The sequence below is a fragment of the Diachasma alloeum genome, unplaced genomic scaffold, assembly GCF_001412515.2.
Source record: "Diachasma alloeum isolate Michigan unplaced genomic scaffold, Dall2.0 Dall_scaffold_01696, whole genome shotgun sequence".
NCBI lineage: Eukaryota > Metazoa > Arthropoda > Insecta > Hymenoptera > Braconidae > Diachasma > Diachasma alloeum.
This window is the reverse complement of record NW_021681788.1, coordinates 1,806-14,545: the sequence shown is the minus strand read 5'-3', so window position 1 is coordinate 14,545 and position 12,740 is coordinate 1,806. Positions and strand designations below refer to the sequence as shown.

At 36.6% G+C, this 12,740-nt stretch overlaps 1 protein-coding gene and 1 long non-coding RNA gene across 2 annotated transcripts in view; one reads left to right on the top strand and one right to left on the bottom strand.

Annotated features, from left to right (window-relative positions):
- Positions 1-9,533, top strand: part of LOC107046675 (sister chromatid cohesion protein PDS5 homolog A) — a 12,896-nt gene extending 3,363 nt beyond the window's left edge. Inside the window, exons 2-4 of the mRNA XM_015269348.1 lie at positions 1,948-5,018; positions 6,139-6,550; positions 9,343-9,533. Coding sequence (XP_015124834.1) covers positions 1,948-5,018; positions 6,139-6,550; positions 9,343-9,387 — 3,528 coding nt within the window. The 3' untranslated portion in view covers positions 9,388-9,533. The remainder of the gene's footprint in view (positions 1-1,947; positions 5,019-6,138; positions 6,551-9,342) is intronic.
- On the bottom strand, positions 464-859 carry LOC107046677. The gene is made up of 2 exons (XR_001461587.1): positions 772-859; positions 464-639 (listed from the first exon to the last, which is right to left on the bottom strand). It is a non-coding gene; the product is annotated as an uncharacterized LOC107046677 (long non-coding RNA).
- Positions 9,534-12,740: the final 3,207 nt, after the last annotated feature.

Genomic DNA, 12,740 nt, shown 5'->3' with positions numbered 1-12,740 from the left:
TATCACTCTTTCGTCTGATATTTCCATAGTCTCCAAGTGATAAAAATCACTCTTTCGTCTGATATTTCCATAGTCTCCAAGTTTCACTAATCTAGTAAAATGGATCCCAATAGTGATTTTTATCACTCTTTCGTCTGATATTTCCATAGTCTCCAAGTTTCACTAACCTAGTAAAATGGATCCCAATATTCCTATGTGCAATCAATTTGTGGAGTCGAACAAATAAGAGTTTTCAGTTTCTGGAATTCATCCAATACCCCTTTCTTGGTTTAGACACTCAATGTAATATTACACTCCAATAATTCGTCATTTTGGGAAAAAGTGATGCAAACCTATGTGGAGTCCGTGGCTAAGAATCTCTTACTGGGCAATATTTCTGGCGATTATTGAGACAGCTGATTTTAAGGTCTTGAAATGTGCTGAGCAGATAATAGGTCATTGCGTAATAAATTAATTGCTCCTGTATTTTCATTCGTGGATTTTATTGCATCTTTTTTCGTCTTTACAGTAGGAAATCAATTCACATGTTTTTCGAAAGTCCAATAATGATAAACTCTTACAATAATCAGCTCCATGTCTACACTCTCCAAGATATCTGCTTGTCGGGGATTTTATGGAACGGTCTATTCGTCAGTTCATCTGAAAAACCAAACAGTTATTTTCATATTCTTATTCCTTTGGAAACCCATTTTTCCTCTCCCCTGTGCAATTCACCATTCATCCACTATAGTGTTCATCCAATTCAAATGCCTTGGCACAATCAACACTTACTATACAATATTCGGATATTTTTACCACTCAGTGACTTTACGTTTCGGAGATTTACCACGCGCCTTGGAATTTGTTTTTGGGATGACTGTACCCAAGCCGTATCAATCTGTATCTTCTGATCTGCGCCAAGAACTTTGAATCCTGTCTCTACTGAATTTTTTATTTTATGAAGATTTTTTTGAAAATCCTTCTATTCAGAGTTATCCTCCCCATAATAATCTGATAGCACATTCCATGATCCATTGGACATTTCTTGACTTGGCTTTGATTTTTATTTGTTTATTTTTTGCAAAATTTCTATGGGAATTGTGGTTTCCAGAAAAAAATGTTTCTTCTTTCCAGAAACGACCCCACAAAACTTTTTCTTGGCCCAGTTTTTTTGCAAAAACATTTGTTTTTGTTTTTTTTCCTATACACTGAGAAAAAAAATATTATTGCCAAATATCCATTTACTTGAGAGAAGTATTTATTTTTTCAATACCGTATTTCTCCAATCGAGTCATTCGGAGAAAATCTTCATTAGGTTTCAATTACGTCAATTATAATGCTCTGGAAGATGATCATGTCAGTTATGACCATGAGTGAACTCCCTCAATAAGTATTAACATTAGAAAATTAATCGGAATTCTTCCCTCTAGAACATAAGAAATTTAGGCAAAATGAACAATCATTAGAGGAGTTTATCCCAGGTCATGTGCAACAAAGTCATCCTCTAGAACAACATGATTGTTATAATTGAAACCTAGTCAGGCTCATCCAGGAATGACTCGATGGAAAAAATACGATTTTGAAAAATCAAATGCGTCTCTCGAGTACATGAATATTTCGCAAATTTTTTTTTTCTCAGCGTAAAAATCCTCGTTTCCATATTATATGCATAATCAACAAAACTATCAATTTTCATTATTCAAGTTCCCTCCTCTCACTCAGCCATCTAAGAGAAACTGGGGAATTTAATGGAAAATTCAGAAGACCTTTTCGATACCCCACTACAACACGAAAAAACTATCTTGACACTTGGCTCTACACTCTAAATCCCTCTTTCCCTCTGTACTCTCAGAACAGGAGCCCCAATTCGTGAAAAAAACCAATAACCTGATTCGAATTGAACATTCGAGTTTTATCTTCCCCTAAAACCACAAAACAATTCCCAATCCATCACATTTCTTCTTTCAGGTTCTCTCCGAGAAGCTCGCAGTCTGGAGAACGTCAGACTCAAAAAGCTACCAGATTTATGAAACTCTTGCCTACCACCTCGCGAATGAACGCTTATTTCTCGCCAACTCCAACAAAACCATTCAACTCTGCGCTGCTATCTGTCACTCTAACATTTTTCGCGTATTCTACCCTATGTCCCCCTTCTCAAACACCCCTTACACCCTGTTCACGGTCCTCCGTTTCCTCATAGACCACCTAAAACCTCTCAAGGACCCTTCATCCCCTTTCTACGAGGAATCCGAATGCATTCTCGCGAATCTGACTCGATCAAACGCTTTCGCTCTCTGCTCAAATTTCAGCGAAATCTCTACAACTCACAGAATCCTCCAACGACTGATTGCAGTTCTCTTCGATATCATCGACAAAAACTCCCAGCAAGATATCTATCGACTAATCTCCATTCTAATAACGAACCTAATCAATTCTCCTCGAAAAATTGTCGAGGGTGTCCTTCCCTTTATTTTCCTGAACCTAACATGCACTAGCAATAAGACAGTTCATAAATTCTCAGAGAAAATATTACTCGATTCCAAGAGAATCCTACAGCCACTACTGGCTCAGGACTTCTTGAAGATCCTCATCAACATCACAAGTCATGACGTCCTCGACCAAGTACACCCAATAATCTCAGGAATCTCCTCGATCTATCCCGAAATACAAAGTTACATTCTTCCACAACTCATCACTCTGCTCAAGTCTTCAGACTACAATATTAAATCCAAAGCAGTAGTCATCCTCTTCGAGTTATTGCAAAACGAACATTCGGAAAACTACTGGAAACTTTTTTTGTCGAATTTCTCAGACAAAAACGAGAAGATCAGAATAATATGTTTAGAAGGAGCGAAGATTTTTCTACTAGATTGTTCAACACGTGATGAAATCATTGAACTCCTCAAACTGGTACAGCGGGATTGTTCACCCCAAGTAAGAGCAGAAGTGATTACGACGATAGTCTCTGCTGCAGAGGAAGAGCCCGAGCTACTTTCAGATCAAGGCCTCTTGAGCATAATCAAAGAAAGAGGTCTGGACAAGGACTATGTAGTTCGAAAGCACACTCTGAAACAACTTTCATCAATCATTCATTCAGATAAATCCAAGGCATTGAAGAATTTTCGAACACCTGACGTTACGAAATCCGTAATGTCGTTAATAGTGAACGAAGTTGTATGTGGTTACTACATCGAAGATGAGAGGGATCGAATGTACGTCGAGAAAATTCTCAACACATGGTTTATGAATTTTCATGCTGAAGTGCAGGACAGAATGATGACACTCTATTATGTTTTCACTCAGTTGAATGATGATGCTTGTAGGGCATTCACAGCGCTTCAAATCCATCGATTCACAATTCGAAAATGTTTAATAGAACTTTTTGAGTCACGAAGAGAGTTGAGAGTCGAAACTGATGAGCTGAGAGTTAAAGAACTCGAGAAATTGGCTCAGAAGCAGTTGAAATTATTTTCCAAGTTCTTTCCAAGATCAATTAAGAATCCAGCTGAAACGGAAGTGAATCTTCAGAAGTTCTTTGAGGCCATTGACGAGGATCCTTCCTTGGCGGAAGACATGAAGACAGTTCTTCAGCCAAACGTTACTTGCGCGCAATCTGAGGACCTCACTAACACGATTTTGAGTAAGATTGGAGATTTAGATACGACAGATCCTTATTATAACACTGTTAGGACCTTGCTGGAGCGTTCCTGTTTGATGGTCATCGATGAAACAGCAGTCCGTGTCTTGATTGGGTACCTGAAGGCTGTTTTGAGACATAATCACGAGATTATTGAAGATATTGGATTGGATTCGAGAACAGCAGCAAAAAAAGGGTTCAAACTTCTGGAGATTCTCTCCTTTTCTTCTGCTCCTTATTTCATTGACGGTGGAATATATCACACGCTCGTAAGCTTTCTCAAAATAAAAAACCCATCAATCACTGTCAATGTCCTCCATATCCTGACGAACATCGGCAAACTCACGGCCTTAGATAAAATTCCATCCACTTGGACAGCTCTGGAAGAATATTGCAAAAGCTTCATCATTTCTGGGACTACGGAAGAGGCCAAGGCCGCTGTGAAACTCATGTGCGGTCAACCGCTTTTCAAAGATGAGAAGATTCTCAAGGTTTTCCTGGAGAACATCGAGGCTTGTTTGATGGATCCATTTAAGGAGTCGAGGACTGCAATTGCGAGTTTGGGGTATATTGCATGGTTTGGCGAGGGATCTGATAAAATGATTTATGGACTAATAAAGAGGGTTTATATGAAAGTTCTGCGGTTTTATCCGGACGAGTCTGGTGACAAAACTGTGAAGAAGGCTTGGTCTGAGAAGAAAGCTTTGCCGCTGGGAACGATTTGTAGATTGGAAGCGATGAAATGTGTCACGAGATGGGTGATATCCCGTTCAGTCCAAGAGTCCTGGATCATCGAGATTATTCGACTATTAATGACTTTCATATCGCAGAATGGAAATGTTGATAGACTTGGGAATTTTCGAGCTGACGAGAAGTCTTGGTTGAGGCTTCAAGCAGGTGCTTGTCTGTTGAAGCTCTGCAGATTTGAGAAGATCGGGGACAAATTGGAGCCGAAGCAATTCTATGAGCTATCAAAACTGATGCTGGATGATGTTTATGAAGTCAGGAAAGGTTTCCATTTGAAGCTGAAGAGAGGGTTGAGTCGCAATTGTTCGACAAAGTGTCTGCCGATTGATTTCATGGGATTCTTTGTACTCGGGGGCCTCGAGAAGGACAAAGATTTGAGGGAGGGGTTGAAAAGGGGAATGATTATGCAAATTCGGAAGAGTAAGAAGAACTTGATGAAATTGATGAGATTGGATGGATTGGGGGAGACAGGGGAGAAGGTGTTGGAGAACATCAAGCCGGAGTGTGCGGTGATCTATGCTGTGGTGATTCTTGTGCATTGGAAAGGAAAGGAAACCAACTGGGATAAGGAGTTGGTGGAAGTTAAGAGGGGGGTGGAGTTTGTTATGGACTATTGGTTCGAGGGGGATGGAGAAGAAAAGGAGCAAATGTTTAGGTATGCAGTGTTGCAAGTCAGCCATTGTTTTGCTCATGTACATTATTTTGTAATTAAATATAAGGGTTATAGATGAGGGATCGCAAGTAGATCTTTTGATCATTCGGAAAATATTGTAAGCAAATAAAAATTAAAAAGGGATTCACAAAGAAAGTTTTTCGATGAAGCTAGTAGTCCTGAAGATGCTCGTGTACAATTGTCTTACAGAAGGGGGTTTTCTTCATTTTTTTTCTTCAGAGAAATCATCAAAAGATCTTTTTGAATGTTTTGGCTCATCTCCATTGTCGTTAATATCCGAAAGGATTCTAAGGGATGTTAGAAAAATCATTTTAGTTAATTTGTTTGTTGGGATTGTTGAAATAATTTGCGAAACGTTGAAAAAGGCTAATTGGAAAAACTTTATTTTTTATTTCTCCATCATGCCTTGAAATCATTTCGAACATTCTCTATTGCAGTTTCTAGTTAACCCTCGATCACTCGCGCTCGGCCGCCAGCTTTCATCCGTTGCACGGTTAGCGCACCGCCGCTGAGTTAAACCGAGTGCGCTGTTGCCACCTTGACACTTAGTGCTATGCGCGCATTTCAAGTGTGGCAGTGAAAATAGCAACACTGTTGCTCGAGAGGTCAACAGCGACTCTCTCGCACCGGGCGGTGCGGCGCTACTTTTCTGTTCATTCGACGTTTCTTTTCATTTTTTAGCTAAACAAATTTCCGAAGAAAAAAAACGGACAACGCCAAAGCTTAATAAACGGATTGAACTGATGGGAACTCTAATTTTTTCAGAATTTTTAAGCATCAAGTAACACGCTAAAATATAAAAAAAACGAAAACGGGCGGCGCCGCGCTCAGTGAGCGACGAGTGATCAAGGGTTAAAGAAATTGGGTACCAAAATTGTTTTTAGTATTGTTCAATTAACCTGGGCTAGGTAGGTGGAGTTATGCCAATAACTCTGATATTCTTCTCCCCGAGACTTCGAGAAACTTGAGACAGTTTTGAAACCTTTATTTTGTCCTCTCCAATTAGAAGAAACCCGAAAAATTGTATTATCTATTTGGATTCACATTTTCTTTTCTTAAATACATATTATTAATTGGCTTCTTATTCCATTGTTGTCCAAAGATTCTTCAAGCTGTTGATGCAGAGATTGCGAGTTTGTAGGGATGCACTTACTCCTGACGACGATTTAATCAATTCCAAGATTCGAACTGTTTGCGATGTTGCAATCTGTTATCTTGAAAATGATGTCAAGACGGAGAGAGGGGTGTTCGGAGAAGGGGATGGTGCAGTGTTAGAGCCGCAGATCCCCAAGAGATATCTCCTCTTCGATGAGGAGTTGCTGAGAAAATCTGGAGAGTCACTTTCGAAGGAAATTCTAATGGAAAGGTTGAAGAATATTGAGAAAGGGGAAAAGGAGAAGGAGACAAAGACGCAAAAAAAGAAGGAGAAGAAAGTGATTAATAAGATTGATTTGCAATCGTCTTTCAATGCAATTTTTGGAGTAAGCAAGAGAACGAAGAGGAGGAAATCATCGGTAAGTTTATGAGCAAGTGTCTATTCTAGTGGAGAACTTCTGGAGAATCAATTCTTTTAATTATCTGTTTTTAGAAAGGTTTGTAGACATTTTTCCTGAAACTTGTAATGTTTTTGATATTTACGCTCGATTAGTTGTAGGGAAAGAATTTGAAATAAATTTATAACTTTTTCAAGCAAGGAATAATACAATGATCGTAATAAAATTTATCATCAACAGAAGAGCAATAAAAATCACCAAATAAATTAGAATAATCAGATTGATGTTACCTCGAATTTTCTTAAGAAAAAAATTCAATTAAGAAATATATAACAATCACGAGCAAATATTTGAATATTACAAACAAAGCTTCATATAGAATATTCATCATATTAATTCAATCAGACGCCAATGAAAATATGCCGATGATAGGCACGAAATCAATTCAGAATTTCACAAATAAATCGTAAAAATAGCATTGGAACTAAATTGAACATTTTAATAAAATACCAACAGTAAATAAAAATAGAGGGAGAGGATTAATAATTTAAAGAAATGCACGAAAATGTTGTATACCCACCCATACCGACAATATAATTTCAGAAACTCTTGATATCAATTAATAAATCGTGAGTCCTCATAACCGTTTAATCTCGTCGTCAAAAACAGTTCAATATATGATTATTCCTACAAATATACTTGTCTTTATTCAGATTTACTTTATTTCAGATCGTCGACACATATCTTGAAGCTATTCAATTCCTTGTTAACAAATTAATCAACTTAGTATCTTTACAAAAAAAACTAGCGAGCTCGCACAATAAAATTGACGTCAATACACAATCAGAATACGACGAAGACAGGGGGCGATCAGTGTTTCACACCGTCCGATTACCCCAAAATTGTTATCCCCACTTATCACTCTCCCCGTCTCTCTATAATGCTTTCGATAACTCTCATCTCTTCTCGATTTCATGTAGGTAATTCGTCGATTAACCACAAAATTAATAAACATAAAAGAGAGAATTTCATAACAATTAACTGCAGGGTTTTCTCAATTTGTTGACTGAATATTCAAATCGTTAATCATGCATTCATGATGTATCTTGAGAACGCCTCAGTATAGATAGTTTTTTTCACTTTTCATCGTAGAAATGATAATTATCGGGATGATTTCATGTTAAAAAGAACAATTTTACGACTATTCGATTTGAAGTAATTAACTATACTTTTCCTTCGGGAACGAATGATTTTAGCAGAAGATTTCAAAACATTTTCTCATCTAAGGAAATTGCTGACAAAGAAGATCTTTTGAGAATTATTCCACAAATCTATAAACACCAGAAAAGTTCTAAAATTAATGACAATGGTTTTGACTTCTTGATGGGAATTTCGAAACGATAATTATGCATTAGGGTGAACTGCCCATTTACGGAACATTTAAGCCCTTTCAGACGTTTACACAGTCATGAAATATTGAGATTTTCTCTTGAAAAATTTAAGAAAAATACTGCCTAATTCCAAATTTAGTCTATTTTCTGAGAAAAAATGAAGGAACCTATCACTTGATGGGAAATAATTGGAAATAATTAATAAGTACACGCACATCGAATATACCAAGGACGGAACACTTTTGCCAAGAGTGGAACATCGTCTGCCCATTTACGGAACATTGGAGGTTAGTGTGACGTTGAGAGATTAATTCCTGATGCGAAGTCATATCGAGGAGGATATTAATCAGAAAATATACAATTTTGTTCAATTCCTCCCGAAATTTATATCTTTTCGGTGGATTTCCCCAACTATCAATACAGACTGACGACCATGAGAGTATCCAGATACTTAGTCGTTGACTCGTGAATGCAATGTAGTTTTGGGAATACCATAATTAATTGATGCATTATTTAGAGAGCTGTTCCCCGATTTCACAGCCTCAATCGCTTCTTCTAGATTTTTTTTGTGTATTTAAACCGTTGAGAGGGTTTCCTAACCTCTTCTGCCTTGGCTGATTGTTCTCCCTCCTCTTCGTGTATTTTTCGTGTGTTTTTACCTTTTGAAGCCATCTACGCGAAAAAATGAAGAAAATAAACTAATTTAGGGATACGATTCCGATTAACTTCATTAAATTATTAGTTCATTAACCGCCAATACACTTTCCACAGTATCACCGTATTCCCACTTGACATAGGTATCCACCCGTATGAGTGTTCCGTTCGTTTGGAATTGCGTGGAAAACTAACCCTAAAGACGGAACCCCCATATATTCAATACAATAGCATTTTTCTGATGAAATTGATATGGAAATATTGAAGAATGAGGGATTTTATATCAATATCAATTACAACTTACCGCATTTTGTGATTTAAAATCTAATAAACATCGCTTCAAAAACAACCGTCAAATGGCACGCAGAACTATCAATCGCCGCAAACTGGCTGCTGCCAGGATTTTTCTCCAATATTCAGCAGGAGGTAATCGATAGCCGATCAGATTTGTGATGACGTCATGAGGAGGGAGATAAACTTAATTTAGAAAAAAAAATCAAATCGATAGCTTGGCCGAAATTTGAGAAATCTCGTAAAATCTGAGAAATGTTCCGTTCTTGGGTAGTGTTCCGCATATGGGCAGTTCACCCTACCTTGTGAAAAAGTGGGTCTAACAGCTGGATGGTAAAAGCTCTACCTTTTGAAGCCAAGAAAATTTGTTATCGATCATGTTTTCTGATAGTTGTGATGAATATCACTGGATAACAAGATAATTTCATAATTGTAATTATTAATTCAAGTTAATTCGATTATTCAATTAATTTTCAGGCGCTGGAATCATCATCTACAAAAAGGAGGAAACTTCGTATCTAAGACAGCTTCATAATTAATCATATATGGATTACAATAATTTCGAAATAATCTATAATGTTTTTTCTTTAAAAATAATTGAGAATAATTCAAAATAATCCAATAAAATTTTGAAAGATGAGTTGAAAATTATGAAGTAATAGTAAATAAACACTATACGATTGTTAATATTGTATTCTTTCACAATTTTCATTTTTATCATGAAAAAATCTATTCTTCTACTCTTAATGGTTCTCATATTAATAGGGGAGGGTGAGGCAAAATAAAAGAGCCGGAAAACGACTATTTAACGCAATTCAAGCAATAGTACATTACATGCCCGAGCCTTGGAAAACAGATCACCGTCCCCCACGTGCAGGCGAGGATGGCAAGCACGTGGGGGAGGGTGATGTTTTCCATGGCGAGGTGTGTATATTAATTTTCAGGTCCCGTGACACGAAAAGAAATTTTTTTTATCAACTTTTGTTTATCAACTTTTTTTATATTGGGAGTACTGATGATAATAATAATTTTTTATTCGTCTTATAATTCAATTGATTACAATCGAATTAATCAGATTAGGCCGATTACACTTTTTTTTCATTCCAATGAAATTCAGTATCACATTTTCTTTTTTTCCCTTCTGAGTCTCCCTCTTGGCCTTCCTCTGGACTTTGAATTTGTTATTTCATTTTATTTTCAATTAATCCATTGACCAAATCTTCACCCGTCAAAATTTCTCAATAATTTTCGATTTTACTGAATGGAAAATTATTATTCTAATCAGTACTTGCAATAATAAAAAAAAGTTGATAAGCAAAAATTAATTTTAAAAAATTGTTGATAGAAAAAATTTTTTTAAATTGAATTCCGTCAAACAACCGTATTTTCGACTGTTTCATTTTGCCCCACTCGCCCCTATTTCTCATTATTTAAATACATAACATGATTGACGCATGCGCAGAGCAGTTATAGTGTCGCGTAAACCACTAGTTACCATCTAGAGTCCCTATGACTACCATTATTCCACTAGATTATACCATTAAGATTCAAATATTTTTATCTGATAATTTTATAAATCCAATATTATTTTTAAGCTAGTTGAAATATTCCCACGGTTTTGGAAACAAGAAAATATAGAATTTTGGAAAGTAAGTTCGAGAAACTCGTAAACAGGAAACGAGTAATAAATCTAAAGAGTCTCTCGACGTAGCTCTGGCCATCCAAAAATAAAAGATCCTTTGTATTGTTTTTTTTATATAGAGTTTTCGAGTGCAATTCTAGCTTGACATTAAACGGTTCGAGTCGTAAAACCTTTTCCTGGAGACAGTTTATTTTCCCCGAGTGAAATTCAAGCATTTTCTGTCTCTCCCGAAAAACCACATGTAAGGCCCTTTGTTCAGGTCACGTAGACTCGAGAGTTGGGGCTGGGCCAGCTCGAGCGATCGCGGGGGTTAACACCCAACACTGTTCCCTGGATTCAAGGCCACGATTGGTCCCCTACTCTTTTCTGTGGGATGAGCCCTTCGTCTTCGACACTTAGACTAATTTTTAGAGTAAGAGTAAGGGCAGATCCATCCCATACGTGGATACGAGAAGTTCGAGAGAAATTGTTATCGTCTTCTCAAGTTTTAAAAACCCAAAGTGTTGTTGTAAAATATCTTCTAAGTTTTCAAAAGTAAATATAAACGTTTCGATTGGATTATCTAATTAAATTGGTGTTCGTGTTCAATTATTTTTATTCGAAAATTCCCGCACTTGTGGAGCAGAGTGCTTTAGCGCTCCACGGGCATTGGACCTGCCATCTGTTCAACGGAGAACCAGCTTGGAACGTAACAATAGACGCCACCAATAATTGGGTAATTACCCAAGGAGCACCGAGTTATCTTTAAGATGACATTTCCGTATCTTCAAATGGATAGAGGATATCTTTTAGACTAGTCCAAAAAGTTGAACTTTGTGTGCCCGGAAGACTATCTAATGTCTGCACTGGACGACAGTCAAATTTGTTAACTTCACATCGAGTCGAATGAATAACAAAATGTCAGGACTTATAGGTATCGAAAAGATGACTTTTCCGAGGACAGTTTGACAAATACACCCAAGTAGCAAACCTTGCGAAAGATATCTGAAAGTATACCAAAAAGGCTGACTAATGTCCGTCCAAAAGGTATCTTGCAGTCATACGATAACATTTAGTTAACTTCTAGGTAACTTCTAGACACAAGTTACCATTTTGGACAGACATTAGACAGCCTTTTTGGTATACTTGCAGATACCCTCCAGAACTGTGCTGCTTGGGCAGTGAGAAAAAGGACGACATTTAGTGAACTTGGAGCTATCCAGATGTTCATCTAAAAAAATGTTAACGAAACAACTGCCAATATGTCAACTATTGGATATTTTCCAGGCATCTTTTTGATCATCCATTTAGATATCACACGTGGAGACATCGGTACGTCATATGCACAAGATAACCAAGTACATAGGGGGGTGAAGGGGGGGGGGATTATTTTTAAGAATTGTTATTATTTACAGCGTAAATGAAAATTTCCTCTTTTGATCTGATTTGCTGATCTAAATCAATTTTTAGCAATTTCGACAAGTTAATTTCCATCAGAATAATTGCTAAAAATTGATTTTTATTAAAAAATCAGATCAAAACACGAAATTTTCATTTACGCAGTAAATAGTAACAATTTTCTTACATTCACTGAAGAAAAGTGTTATTACTAGGGTCTATTGAAAAATACCAAACGCATTTATTATCTTCTGCAATGTTTCAACTGACAACGATTCATCAAATAGATTCTGGCGTATATAATATAAAAATCTTCAAACTAAGTCTCCAAATAATATACATATATATCATTAATCACTCAAGTTTTTCTCCTCCCTAATGTATGAAATGATGTACTTTAATGATTCGTAATTGAACAATCAGTGATACTATCTCAAAATCTTATTACACTAAATGCCTCTTTCTCCTAATTCTCTTTGACATGCATCTTCAATAGCTCTTCAAGTTTATATCTCAAAATAACACTTTAGTAATCGCAAAAGATTTCGTTCTCTTTAAAAAATGACAACGTCTGCACTCCATTGAATGATGATTGAAACACTAATAATAATATTGCAGCTCAGTGCCTTCTCACTAGCTCAATCATTCCTTATAAGAATTATCTAAAAAAAAAAAATACTTGCGAGTCCAATATTAATTATAAAACTAGTCCAAGTCTTGAGAATACAATCATCGTATCACTTATTATTATTTATAAGCTTTTCCAGACGTTTTCGCTGTTTATTTTTTTCTTCATTTTTGATGCAATCCCCTTGACGGTGTAGCCAGAGAGCTATTTGGCGCTCTATTGGACTCG